Raw genomic sequence first — 13384 nt, forward strand, 5'->3', positions numbered from 1 at the left:
AAAATACCTTCTCTGTACTATATAGCACTTTTGAAAAACCCTTACATAGATTTCTTTCTTTGACCCTCAAAATAACCCTGTGTAATAGTATTCTCATTTTCAAGATGAGGAAATGAAAAAGTGATTTGACCAAGATTGCACAGCTACAAAATGGCTACGGTAGAATTTGAACATCACTGTCTACTGAATCAGTGTGTTGCTTTTTTTTTTTTCCTACAGATCAGATTCCCCCTATCTATCTAGATCATGGACCATGCATCCAACATCTCTAAAAACTGGTCATCTGGTCTCTTCTTGAAGATGTTAACAACAATAATAATAATATCATTTATGTAGCACTTTACAGCCCTACCTTATTTGATTCTCACAACAAGTCTGTGAAGTGCTATTATCAAGTCTATTTTACAAATAAGAAAAACTAAGGCTTGATCTTAAGTGACTTGGCCAGGGTCACAAAGCTACTAAATGATTGAAGCAAGAGGTGAACTCAGATCTTCTTGAGTCCAAATCCATCCTTCCATCTACTTTGCTGGATGCTTCAGATCTCTGTTGGTAGGGAATTCTCAGATTCCCACTTTATCCTTCTTCCCCTTGGCTATTCCATTTTGGGAAGAAGTGACTGTTACTGAATTTTCACCTCTGTTGAGTTGGAATCTGTGGACCATTAACTTCCAGCCATTGCTCCAGGTTCTGCCCTTTGAAGCTAAGCAAAATATGTTTAATCTCTTATCTTCCATATGACTGACCTACCATTTTCTTGCCTAATTTCAGTTACTGAAAAAATGAATAGGTTAAATATGCAAGACACAAGTCAATGACTATAGTAAACTACTATTTGATAAATCCAAAGACTCCAACTTCTGGGATAAGAACTCACCATTTAACAAAAATTGCTGGGAAAACTGGAAAATAGTATGGCAGGAACTAGGCATATGCCAATATCTTATACCCTATACCAAGATAAAGTCAAAATGGGTACATGATTTAGATATAAAGACTGATACTAAAAGCAAAGAAGGAGAGCAAGGAATTATGTATCCAATCTGTGGAGAAGGGAAAAATTTATGACCAAACAAGAAATAGAGAACATCATGAAATGTAAAATGGACGACTTTGATTACATTAAATTGAAAAGTTTTTGCACAAACAAAGCCAATGCAACCAAGATTAGAAGGGAAGCAGAAAGCTAGGAAACAATTTTTGCAACCAATGTCTATGATAAGGGCCTGATTTCTAAAATATACAGAGAACTGGGTCGAATTTATAAGAATACAAATCATTCCCCAACTGATAAATGGTCAAAGGATATGAACAGGCAGTTTTCAGAGGAAGAAATCAAAGCTATCTACAGTCATATGAAAAAATGCTCTAAATCACTATTGGTTAGAGAAATGCAAATCAAAACAACTCTGAGGTACCACATCACATCTATCAGATTGGCTAACATGACAAAATAGGAAAATGATAAATGTTGGAGAAGATGTGGGAAAACTGGAACATTAATGCATTGTTGGTAGAGTTGTGAACTGATCCAACCATTCTGGAGAGCAATATGGAACTACGCCCAAAGGCTATAAAATTGTGCATACTCTTTGACCCAGCAATAGCACTTCTAGGGCAATATCCCAAAGAGATCATAAATGCGGAAAAGGACCCACGCGTACAAAACTATTTATAGCAGCTCTTTTTGGGGTGGCCAAGAGTTGGAAATTGAAAGGCTGCCCATCAATTGGGGAATGGCTGAACAAGTTGTGGTATATGAATATAATGGAATACTACTGTGCTACAAGAAATGATGAGCAGAAAAACCTGGAACTAATTATATGAACTAACGCTGAGTGAAATGAGCAGAACCAGGAGAACACTGTAACAGCCACATTACATGATCACTGACTTTGATAGACTTAGCTCTTCTCAGCAATGCAAGGATCTAAGACAACTCCAAAAGTCCCATGATGGAAAACGCTATCCATATCCAGAGAAAGAACTATGGAGTCTGAATGCAGATAGAAGCACACTATTTGCTCACCTTTTGTTTTGTTTCATCTTTCTCATGGTTCCTCCCATTAGTTCTAATTCTTCTTTACATCATGACTAATATGAAAATATGCTTAACACGAATGTATAAGTAGAGCCTACATCAGATTGCACACTGTCTTTCGGAGCAGGGATGAGAGGGAGGGTGAGAAAATTTAAAACTCAAAATTTTATGGAAGTAAATATTGAAAAATAAAAATAAATTATTTTTTAAAAATGAGAAATCAGGGAGGAAGCAAAGAGGAAAACAAGCATTTATTAAGCACTTACTATGTGCTTGGTACACAGAAGTCTCCCCTAGTTGAGGGGTTACAAGGACGGCGTCTCACAGAACAGGGTGACAACATGTGCCTCCAACTAGGGTGGGCCTCAAAGGAAGGGATGGATTTCAGTATGTAAAGATGTGAAAGTCTTCCATTCTACAAGTAAAAATGAATCCAGACTTGATTAATTCAAACCATTTTCCAGAAAAACCCATCACCAGGCTGATGAAATCCTTTGCCCCTTCTCCTGTGGAGACTCATGTCTTAACAAATCCCAACCCTGTATTACCTTCAGAACAAATTTATCCCTCTTCCATAAGATACCCCTTCAAATACTTGAAGACAGCTTTCATGTCCCCTCCGCACCCCCTCTTTCACCCTTCAGTCTTAAAATAATAAGATCATAGGCCTTAAGCTGGGATGGGCAACTTTTCTCCAGGTTCAACATTCCTAGCTCCTTCAACCAAGCCTCACATAGCATGGACTTGAAACCTTTCACCATTCACATTTTTTTCTTCTGGATGTTCTTAAAGATATCAACATTCTCCCTTCTCCAGATGGGGTGTGATCAAGCCAAAGTCCATTAGAACCCCCTAACTCTCCTATCACAGAGAAGCAATTGCCCTTCTCAAGAAAAATTTAAACCACTGACAAAGACAACCTAAGATGTCTGATAGATTTGGAGTTGCCCCTCATCAAGTTACCTTTCTTTAGAGCTATATTTGATTTTTTGCATCCAACATACTCACTTTACTGCAGTAATTTTCTGGACTTCCTCCCCTCTATTCTAATAAGAACTAGATTTGATTGCATTGTAGGAACATTTGAGCTTAGCACCTAGCAAGGATCATTTCTTAGTGTCCTAGGGTCTCTATTTCTCCCGAATGGAGTAGTTTCCCAGAGTCCAAGGTCTTCCCACAGGTATTGCTGCTCTGCCTCTTCAATTCCCCCCCTCCCCACCTCAACTGCTGAGTTGGGCACATTTTACTGTGCTTGCCCTTGGAGTCAAAATTATTAGTTACAGCTCTGATTAAAATGGATAAAATCATACTAGGATACAGACAAGGTTAGCATGGACTTTTTCATCAAATCCTGCTATAGTGGAACTAGAGGACAATCCTTAAAGGTTGCAACAAATAAAAAGCAGCAGCATTGTGTATATGAGGTAGTAAATGTATGGAACTCATTGACCCCAAAGGTGTTAAGGCTGAACATATGAAAAATAATAACTGACATTTGTATAATGCTTGAAAGTTTGCAGTACTTTGTACATGTGATTTTTCTTAGCTTCACAATACAATGGGTGTTATTATTATTTTACTAATGATGAAACTAAGGCTCAGAGAAGTGTATTAATTTGCTCATGGTCACCCAGAGTGTCAGAAATAGGGATTTATACATTAAGTCTTTCCATCAGTGGCTGCCATCATGTGGCACCACACTGTCTCAACAGGCGAGCCTAGTTTTAGGAATGATAAAGCCAGCAGGAAATATTATTGAGGGAAGGTGAAAATCTGGCTTTATTTTTGCATTGTTAGAGGCAATACATGTCTAAGTCACTTATTTACTTATTAAATGTGCCTCATATCAACAGAAGGTAAGCTCTCTGTGGGCACAGGATCCTTTCTGTCTTTGTACGCCCAGAATTTAGCACAGCATCTGGCATATAGCAGTCCTTTAATAAATTCCTGTTGATAATTACTACAAAATTGTAAAGGAAGATAATCCTACACCCTAACCCTTCTTCCCCTACAACCCTTCAAACTATCTCTTGAAGACAGAATACTGGGGTAGACGAATCCCAGAATTGTAACAAAATGACAATTCTTCTACTCCTTATTGAACTCTTCCACAGGAACTAAGCATATTTAAGAAGATTAACACAATCAGGGCAACAGGTTTTTCCTTCAGGAAGGAAGCTCTAGAATAATTCACTTGAGAAAGCAACTGAGTCACGGAGGAGGCTACCTTGTTCTAGGAGGAATAACTATCCTTCCCAAACTGAGACAACAAACCAGAGAACAAACTTTTTTTTTTTAAACCAGGCATTTCTCACACTTGCTAATGAATTTGACACTTGCGAAACATAAACAGGAAGTTGGAGTTCTCCAAAGCAAAGTGAAGGAAATTCATTCCCTCTTATGTCGTCAATGTGTGCATCCAATCCTCAGGCTATCAGGGCAACGTCCAGGCACCACAGCAATATCTGGGAGAAACCTCAGAAACAATAATTATTATAATAATTTGAACAGCTGCATTTTGAAGTTTACAAAGCCCTTGACATACATGATCTCATTCGAGTGAGGCAGATACTAAACGGATTATCCCCATTTGACACATGAGGAAACAGAGGTGAAGCTCATGTAGTCCTACCACTAAATTATAAGGGGCAGGATTGAACCCCGGTTCTCCCTGACTCTAGGTCCAGTCTTCTAATTACTATGCCAGCTGTTCTTCCCAAAGTAAGGCCAAGCCTGTGCTCCAAACTTCTTTGGTACCTATAGAACTAGGGCTAGCCTTAGGACTGAACCCAAACGGAGAAGGTCTATGTATCACAAGCACTGACCTCATTTTCCTTGCTTTCCAAGCTTTTTATAGGATTATAAGATTTAGAACTGGAAGGGACCTAAGCGACACCTAAGATCATCCTCAGTCAGACAGGTCCCCTCCTAAATCTGGCTACCCTGCACCTATGGGTTTGACCTAAGGATCAATAAAGAAATGTACAGTCATCTTTCAACCACCTATCCAATCGGGCCACAGGTCCCTGAAATCTCCCAAATTCCGTTTCTTCACTAGCCTCCACCTTCCCTCCCAACACACTTTTTTTCTTTTAATCAGAGCTGCTAAGAAGGAATAAACTTGATTTGGGTTTCCTCTCATCTGAGCAAAAGGTATGGAAATTTTGGACTTTTCCACAAACTAAATCCTTTGAGGTAGGGATGAGGACATTAAAGACTTTGTCTGCCCCAGCATGGGGGAAGGGCCATTTAGAGCAAAAGGGCTAAGCCCCTCCAAAGCCAAAGCCCCAGGAATCCCTCCAAACTGCAAGTCAGAGCCCACATTGCTGTTGCTTTTTCTCCCTTTTAGGACTTAGGCAAACCCCGTGCAGCTTTCCTCTCTCTTGCCTTTTGGGGGCAGCCAGCCAGGAATCTTCCCCAGGACAGTCCTGGGGGCCTGCTATAGGTAGCAGGTCAGGCGGGGGACCGTCCGCCCCATTCTCATGGCATACATAGACCGGACTCGGTGTTCTTGTTCCTCAATGGCTTGGGTCTAGCGACCCTGGATATCGGCCCTTTTATTTTTCTTTCCTGGCTCCGGTGTCCTAGCACCGGGAGGGCCTCGTGCCAGGTGAGGGCCAGCCGAGGTGCATGGCAGCCCAAGGGAACTTGGCAGGAACAGAGTGCCCCTGCCAAGTCACCGTCGGGATCTGCCGGGGACTCGGCCCAGAGCCCTGGACTGGCCACCAGGAAGCTGCGGAGAGGCTCCCGTCCCGGGAGGATGGGGGGGGGGGGGGGGGGGCTAGCTGGCTTTCCCAGCCGGCCACGTGAAGGTTCACGCCCCTCGCTCCTGCTGGGAGCAGCCGCGGTTGTGTAACTTCGGCTGCACGGAATGGGGGATGGCAGGCTGGCGAGCGGGCCGGCAAGCGGACTCCCCTCCTCCCCCAGTCCACCCGCAGCCCAGCGCGGGCAGCCGGGCATGAACGTAGGACGAGGGGGCAATGCGGCTGGGGGCACGCTGCCCGGCGGCGCTTGGGGCGCGCCCCCGGGCTCCGGGCGCAGTGGCGGAGAGGGACGCACTCGGCCATCAGGTGCAGCCGGCGTGCTCGGCGGCTGCGGCCTCGGCTGCCCTTGAGGCTGGAGCGCTGCCCGTTCCGTGATGTGAGTCCCGGCTGAGCTGTTCCAGTGGGGTGACATCCGCCCCTCCCCTCGGCCCCTCCCCACGCCGGGCAATTCCTGGACTCGGGGTGGGGGAAGACAGGACGGAAAGAAACTAAAGCCCCTGGGGCTGGGAGGCTGGGTGGCACTCCCCCCCCTCCCGGCCCGGTTCCTCCAAGAGGGGGCTGGGGGGTGAGAGCAGGGGCGGGGGAGGAAGCGGGCTGGCTAGGAGAAAGGGGATATTCCTCTCCCAGCTTGAGTCAGACACAGGCGGGCGGATCTGGCCATTCCCCGCACCCCCCCCCCGAGACTGGAACTTATTCATTTCCCTAGGGCAGGTTCGCCCACAGGGCCAATGCCAGAACAACCCCCTCCCTCCTCCTGCCTGCTAGGACGCCCCCTCTCCCGGGGGGCTGGGACCCGGACCCCCCCGGGAAAAGCAGCCGCCGCAGACACCAGGACGCGGGGGGGGGTGTTGGGGGGGCGCGATCAGCCTGGGGGCGAGGAAAGAAGGATGTGTGTGTGTGTCGGGGGAGGGCTCCCTTTCAGCAGCCCAAGCGTTGTCCAACACGTGAGCCTCATGTGATGGAGAGGAGGGGAAGGTGGCGGGGAGGGAGGTGCAGGGGGAGGGGAGCGGGGGGCGGGGGCAGGTCGCTCCTTCCCTCCCCGGCAGCAACCAGACGTGCCTGGAGTCACAGGGTGGAACACGTAGCTCCAATCCACCCACTCGCTCACATTTAACCCAGCCTGAAGCCTCCCAATTACTCCTCTGCTGAGTCCCCCCTCCCCTCCCCTCCACCACCAACCAGCCTCCCCCCTCCCCCCAACTTCTCCTTCCCTCCCTCTGTCCCTCCCTCCCCACCAGCTCATTCACTTGGCTTGCACGGTCCAGACGTCGCTGGGAGAACAGAAAGACAGTCTGTGCGGGCAGACAGACCCGAGAGGCAGAGGCAAAGAGGGGACTCCTGCACGCTGCGAGCTGAGTCGCGAGCATCCCTCCCTTCCCACCTCCAGCCGCAACCCGGCGCATCCTCCCGTCTAGGGCTCCATCGGGTTAAGCGCAGGGGACTTCCAGCAGCCGGGGGAAAGAAATAAAGAGACTTCTTAGGGGCTTCTGCGACTCAAGTGAGGGGGGCAGATCCCACGGCCGCCCGATCTACGAGTCCCAGACAAGCAGGGCATTAAGTTTTCCGCGCCATCGCCCTGCCATGGAAAGGATCACCAGCGCCCAGCCGCCCCCCGCCTCCATAGGCAAAGTGCCGGGACTGGACCCCAGCGACATGGCAGGGTAAGGAAGTTCGGAGGCACGGCGCCCCGTTGCAAGCCGCGCTCCTCCGGGGAGTGCGGGGTGTGGACCAGACGGGATGGCCCGGGGATCCCAGTGTCCCCAGGCAGCCTCTTCCCCAGATGCTCTTTAAGTCAGTTCAATGCCCCTTACCCTAAGTCGCCCCAGACTTGACCTCCTCTCCGTCCTCTCCACTGTGGCTTAGCTCCGGCGCATCCTGAGCTGTTGCCCAAGGGAATGAACGATGCCTGGGTTTCCCCCTCTTTCCCTTGTTCATTCTGCATTCTGTTTGCTTTCCTTCCAGGATGGATTTTGCCCACATGTACCAAGTGTACAAACCGAGAAGGGGATTAAAGAGGAGCGAGGATAACAAGGTAAGAACATCCCTTCCGCCGCCACCATCCCCCCTCCCCCACCACGCGCCCCTCTCAGAATCCTCCCCGTGAGCCACCGTTAAGAGTTTCAATGAAAAGTGTTGTCCCGGCTGAGGTAGGAGGAAGAGGGAAGAGCAGACAGCAAGGGGATTCAGGACCGGGTTAGCCCAGGACCATATTTCCGGGGTTCTACTGGGTCTCCCCGCCAGTTCCCAGGTGCTCTTAGAGCAAGACTTCGTTCTTGGGAATCCCCTGGCTGTCCTCTCGCCCAGGTCGCCCACCGCCTCCTTTGCCTTTCAGGAGACCTATAAATTGCCGCACCGACTGATCGAGAAGAAAAGACGTGATCGGATTAATGAGTGCATCGCCCAACTGAAAGACCTCTTACCCGAACATCTCAAACTTACTGTAAGTGAAAACCTGGACTCTCTCCAAACTCTGCTCGCCGAGGAGGGAGGGCGGGCGGCTGGTGCGCAGGTTTCCCCGCCGTCTTCAGGTACCGCTCGGTACTGCAGCTCCGAAGCGGCCCCCTGGAGCAGGTTGTCGGCCCTTGGTCCCCTCAGTCCGCATCCTACCTGGTATGGTAGCGTCCCCTTCCAATAGAGGCGAGGGATTGGTAAAGGGCGCCTCCGAAAGGGTGGAAATGAAGGAGACTCCACACTGGGCTTTGTGAAAGGCTTTTACAGCAGATTGAGGCTTTTTTTCCTCTAGGGTTATTAGAAATTTGGTGTTTTCCAGAGTTCCCTGACTTTACTTGCTGATCCATTGCTCCCCAATTTACCCTAAGGCACCCACAAGGTGGGAGAGATGCCTTCTTCAGTATTTTCTATGAATTTCCCATGATTTAGATTCTTTTGTCGGTTTGGAACTGAAGCCTGTAGCACTCCAAGGTTTTACAGCATTTCGGGAGGCAGGGAGAGAAGGGAAGGAACCAGTATTGGGTTTTTGGTTGTTTTTTTGTTTTGTTTTGTTTTGTTTTAAACCAGGAAGTTTTTTAAAGGGAAGGAAATCTCCTGGGGAAAGCCGTTTTGGCTTGCCTTCTGTTAGAACTCCCTCCCTGGTTTGACACCACTGCAGAGAAACGTTATCTCTGGATTCCCCTGAGTTAAGGTCAGGGTACCAGCCGGGGCTGAAGAAACATATCTGTCAAATGCTTTCTCTTGAGGCATGTCACTGCTCCCAAAATACCTCCAAGCATAGCTGTCACCTCCTTTTTTATCTTTTAGTTATGGCTGTACATTTCTGAAGAAACATTCAGAAATGCCAACCTAACCAAAAGGAACATGGGAAGGGAAAGGACAGTCTTTCGGCCCCTCCCATCCCGGAGTCATTTGCATTGCTAAGCTGTCTGCACAGTAGTGGGCTCACACCATTTGCTTTTTGTTTTTTTCCAGACGTTGGGTCACTTGGAGAAGGCTGTGGTTCTTGAGCTTACCTTGAAGCATGTGAAAGCACTCAGCAACCTGATTGAACAGCAACAGCAGAAGATTATGGCTCTTCAGAGTGGCTTACAAGCCGGTGAGGACTCAAGCCTTCTTGGCTCGGAACAGTTTTAGCACAAGGAGAGATTTAGTTTCAACATCTGTTGTAAGAACATCTCTGCGACAAATTACTTGCACACATTGGTGTGGGCCCTTCCATTTTATCTTTCCTAAAAGGACAAGTTTTCATCTAAGAATCTAGTACCTAAGAATACAGAATAATGGGGCAATATGTGCCCCTTTTTGTGTTACCCATCTTAGGGTTCTAGGAATTTTTTTAATACTAAAGTAACTACCTAGTACACACTGGAATTTATGACCTTTTTACCCCTTACTTGGCTTCTTGTCCCTATCATTTTGAAAATATTAGTCACTTTTTTTTTGGTGGGGGGGGGTCTTCACAATTTCAAGTCACAGTTCCCTGGATCACTTGAGAAGAGACTGCTGGCATACATTCATCCTTGATTTATTCATTCTCTTATCACTGTGTGTGGCATAAGCCTCCGCCTGGCAGTGGTACAAGAACAATTTTCTATTCATTTGTGCTGTTCCTTGAATAACCGCTAGGCATGTTGATGGAGTTGGGAAATCTGATCAGAACACCCAAGTATAGTCATCCGTTTTCATTGATTTCCAGAGAGCAGTTGGAAAGGCTCTTCCAGCCTCGTGCCTTCCAAGTAATAATATTTAGGTTTATAAGCCAGTTTTTACATCTTTCCCTTCCTCTATTATAATCTCATTCTCCCATAGTCATTTTTAGAGCTCATCTAATGATGACCCTGAAAGTGTCAACCATGGGATTTAGAACAGATCACAACAATTTTACCTTCAGTTTTTTCATGTTTGAATTATGGATATGAATATTTTATTATTTACTGGGAAGGGGATATGTGTGAACAGTGTAAAGATTTAGGACAGTTGCTCCAAGATGCAACATTTACAAATAAAGAGAAGTATTTTTGTTTGCTATGGGACAAACCATTGGCAAATAAGTTTTCTTGGGGTTATGTCCAACCTGTTATTTCATGAAAAGCTGAACAATCACTGTCCACGGGGAAACTAATATTCCTAGGAGCTTATAGTTAGAACTGGAGAAGCCTGGGCAGTCATTTAATCCAACTCCCACACTTTGCAGATAAGGAAATTTCCCAATGACTTGTCCAAGGTCACAAAGGTACAAGCTAGGATTCAAACTGAGGTCGTCTGACTCAAGACCCAGCATTCTTTCCACTGTACTACATGGCTTATCCCCTTATATTAGGGAGTTCCCTTCTATTAATTAGTTGAGTTGCTTCCTTTTTGGTGGATGGATCTAGGTTAGGCACCCTTCTAAAATTTCTTCTGTTTTGTGTTTCCCCCAGGTGAGCTATCCTCAAGAAACCTTGATGCTGGCCAGGAGATGTTCTGCTCTGGTTTCCAAATGTGTGCCAGGGAGGTACTGCAGTACCTGGCAAAGCATGAAAGTAGTCGGGATCTGAAGTCTTCGCAACTAGTCAGTCACCTCAACCGAATGGTCTCTGAGGTCCTGCAGGGTGGAACTGTCCACAAGCCCAGTGATCCCACCCCCAAAATGATGGACTTCAAAGAGAAGCCCAGCTCCCTGACCAAAGGCATTGAAGGGCACGGGAAAAATTGTGTCCCAGTCATCCAAAGGACTTTTGCCCATTCTAGTGGTGAGCAGAGTGGAAGTGATACAGACACTGACAGTGGTTATGGAGGGGAGTTGGAGAAAAGTGACTCTAAAGCCGACCAGCAGTATTTTAAAAATGATAATGAACGCAAATATCCCCTGGGAGAAAGAGTAAGCACCATCAAGCAAGAGTCAGAAGATCCACCTGCAAAAAAGACCAGACTTGATATTTCTGACAGGGAAAGCCATTATAGCAGCGATCTGATGGGGTCTTCCTTTCTGGGCCCTCACCCTCACCAGCCTCCCTTCTGCCTGCCTTTTTATTTGATCCCACCATCAGCAACAGCCTATCTGCCCATGTTGGAGAAGTGCTGGTATCCCACCTCTGTCCCAGTCTTATACCCTGGGCTCCCTGCTTCAGCTACAGCTCTCACTGGCTTCATGAACCCAGAGAAGATCCCTCCTCCTTTGCTGATGCCCCAAAGACTCCCGTCTCCATTGCCATCCCATTCCTCCATCGACTCCTCAGCTCTGCTCCAGGCTCTGAAGCAGATTCGCCTTTAAACTTGGAAACCAAAGACTAAACCTAGTTGTAACTCTGCCCTCTTTTATTTTGCCCCTTAAAAAAAAGTCTAATGAGACTGAGTTTGTATATCCAGATAAAAACGGAGGTGTGGAGATTAGGCTTGGGTGTGTGTGTGTGTGTGTGTGTGTGTGTGTGCGTGTGTGTGCATGAGCGTGCACATGCGCACGCGCGTGTGTATGTGTATGAGTGAGTGTGCGTAAGTATAGGACATGGAAGCCACGTTTGGCTCCAGCAGTCAGAAAGCTTAGGGAAAACATGAAGGATGGACCTAGGTTTAACATATGTAGGGTTTGGGTTATTTGGCATCATTTTGTTTGAATAAAACCTCCCAGATTTTACCCATCTAGAAAATAGCTATTGAAAACAAAGTCGACTGAATTATTCAAAACTGTGACTTCTATTTATTCAGTTATCCAGATTTAAATTTGGGGAGAGGGCTACAGGGGGAGGATATTTTGGTTTTGTTCTTTGGTGAACTGGAATATGGTACTTTCATGTGAGGACTTGAGAAAGCACAGCTCCCCACCAGGCCCACAGCTTGAGACGGACGGATTCCACCCCACCCATCCCCAGTATTTTCCGTGTGACTCACACACAAAGGGCAGTCAGTCTGAGCACTGGTGTTGTTGATCTCCATCCAGAAGCTGTAAAGTACCCCCACTGGCATTGTCCTGGAGTGTTTCTGGGAGACTTTAGATGGCTTTCTCTCCACACCTTGGCCTTGGATGAGCAGAGAGAGCATAGTTGCTGCTTAAGCTTTATATGGTAATTATCTGATTAAGGAGCTAAAATTTGCCCAGTTGGACAGCCTGAACCGCCAAAGAATGAGTGAGGAGTATCCCAGGAGATGGATTTGGCACCCGATTCTCCTCCCCTCTTGCAACTGCTGCATGAGTGTCCGAGGTACAGGAGAGCAGAGAGCCCCAAATTAAAAGAGCTCCTTAAATTACAAGAGTGAGTTAGAACCCACCGTGCCAGGGCATGAATTGCTACCTTAAAAGAGCAAATTTGAACATAGTTTTTTTTTTGTTGAAACTCCTGCTAATTGGTCTTAGCCCCTCAACTACCTGACCACCCTAGACCAGATTGTTTCTGCAGTGATAGTGCCCCTGTGTGATGGCTTACAGCAACTGTCTTAACTGCAAAAAAAAGAAGAAAAAAAGCATATCTCCTTAGTTTTCAAAAAAATTGTGTCCAGAGTAATTGTTTTCTGAATTGTCTGTCTACGACTGCATCAGCTATTGAATGCACTATGCCTGACTGTGTTTTAACTTCTTTTGGAATATAAAGTTATTGCCTTTATTTGTAAAATTGTTATATATTATATATAAATATATTAAAAAGTCAAATGTTTCAGATGTTTATTTGTATAATTACTTGATCAAAACAAGTGAGAAACATGAATGTATTTCTGTTTTCAGAGAGAAGAATAATTTTCTCTAGAGAGAGGTACAGTGTTTATATTTTGGAACCTCCTTGAAGGTGTAAAATTGTAAATATTTTTATCTATGAGTAAATGTTAAGTAGTCGTTTTAAAATACTTAATAAAAATAATCCTTTTCCTGTGGAATATAAGGTTGGTCTCCTGTGTTTTTAAAATATTGAGCTGATTCTGGTGAGAGCTGTTGTGTGCCAGACGTCATATGTAACTGACATTTTCCTTTCTTTTTAGGTCACAAATGGTTAACTGTCTCAGAGTAAAATTCACTTTTCACATGCATAGTGTTAAGTCAGAAAGAGCTTAGTCAACTTGATAGGTAAATATTTGGTTTCCTTTTTTTTTTTAATTTAAACTGACTATAGCTGGTGTTTCATAGTCTCTCTCTTGGTGCCAAGAAAAGTTTTATTTT

General features: G+C 45.9%; 1 protein-coding gene and 1 long non-coding RNA gene across 2 annotated transcripts; both read left to right on the top strand.

The window, feature by feature from the left end:
• Positions 1-5858: 5858 nt before the first annotated feature.
• On the top strand, positions 5859-7333 carry LOC144456750 (uncharacterized). The gene is made up of 2 exons (XR_013485816.1): positions 5859-6181; positions 7044-7333. It is a non-coding gene; the product is annotated as an uncharacterized LOC144456750 (long non-coding RNA).
• BHLHE40 (basic helix-loop-helix family member e40) lies at positions 7065-13109 on the top strand. Its single transcript, XM_020968467.2, has 5 exons — positions 7065-7466; positions 7768-7837; positions 8138-8245; positions 9232-9355; positions 10680-13109. The coding sequence occupies exons 1-5, from the start codon at positions 7387-7389 to the stop codon at positions 11510-11512; spliced, it is 1215 nt and encodes a 404-aa protein (XP_020824126.1). The 5' UTR covers positions 7065-7386; the 3' UTR covers positions 11513-13109.
• The last annotated feature ends 275 nt before the right edge of the window (positions 13110-13384 follow it).

Source organism: Phascolarctos cinereus, unplaced genomic scaffold (genome assembly GCF_003287225.1).
Source record: "Phascolarctos cinereus isolate Bilbo 61053 unplaced genomic scaffold, phaCin_HiC Scaffold_4;HRSCAF=312, whole genome shotgun sequence".
In the NCBI taxonomy this organism is placed as follows: Eukaryota; Metazoa; Chordata; class Mammalia; order Diprotodontia; family Phascolarctidae; genus Phascolarctos; species Phascolarctos cinereus.

Excerpts from the sequence above, each read along its gene's own strand:
- BHLHE40 (XM_020968467.2), top strand. The coding sequence starts at position 7,387 with ATGGAAAGGATCACCAGCGCCCAGCCGCCCCCCGCCTCCATAGGCAAA. Across the intron at positions 7,838-8,137 it reads AGAGGAGCGAGGATAACAAG|GAGACCTATAAATTGCCGCA; the intron begins GTAAGAACATCC and ends TTTGCCTTTCAG. Across the intron at positions 9,356-10,679 it reads TCAGAGTGGCTTACAAGCCG|GTGAGCTATCCTCAAGAAAC; the intron begins GTGAGGACTCAA and ends TGTTTCCCCCAG.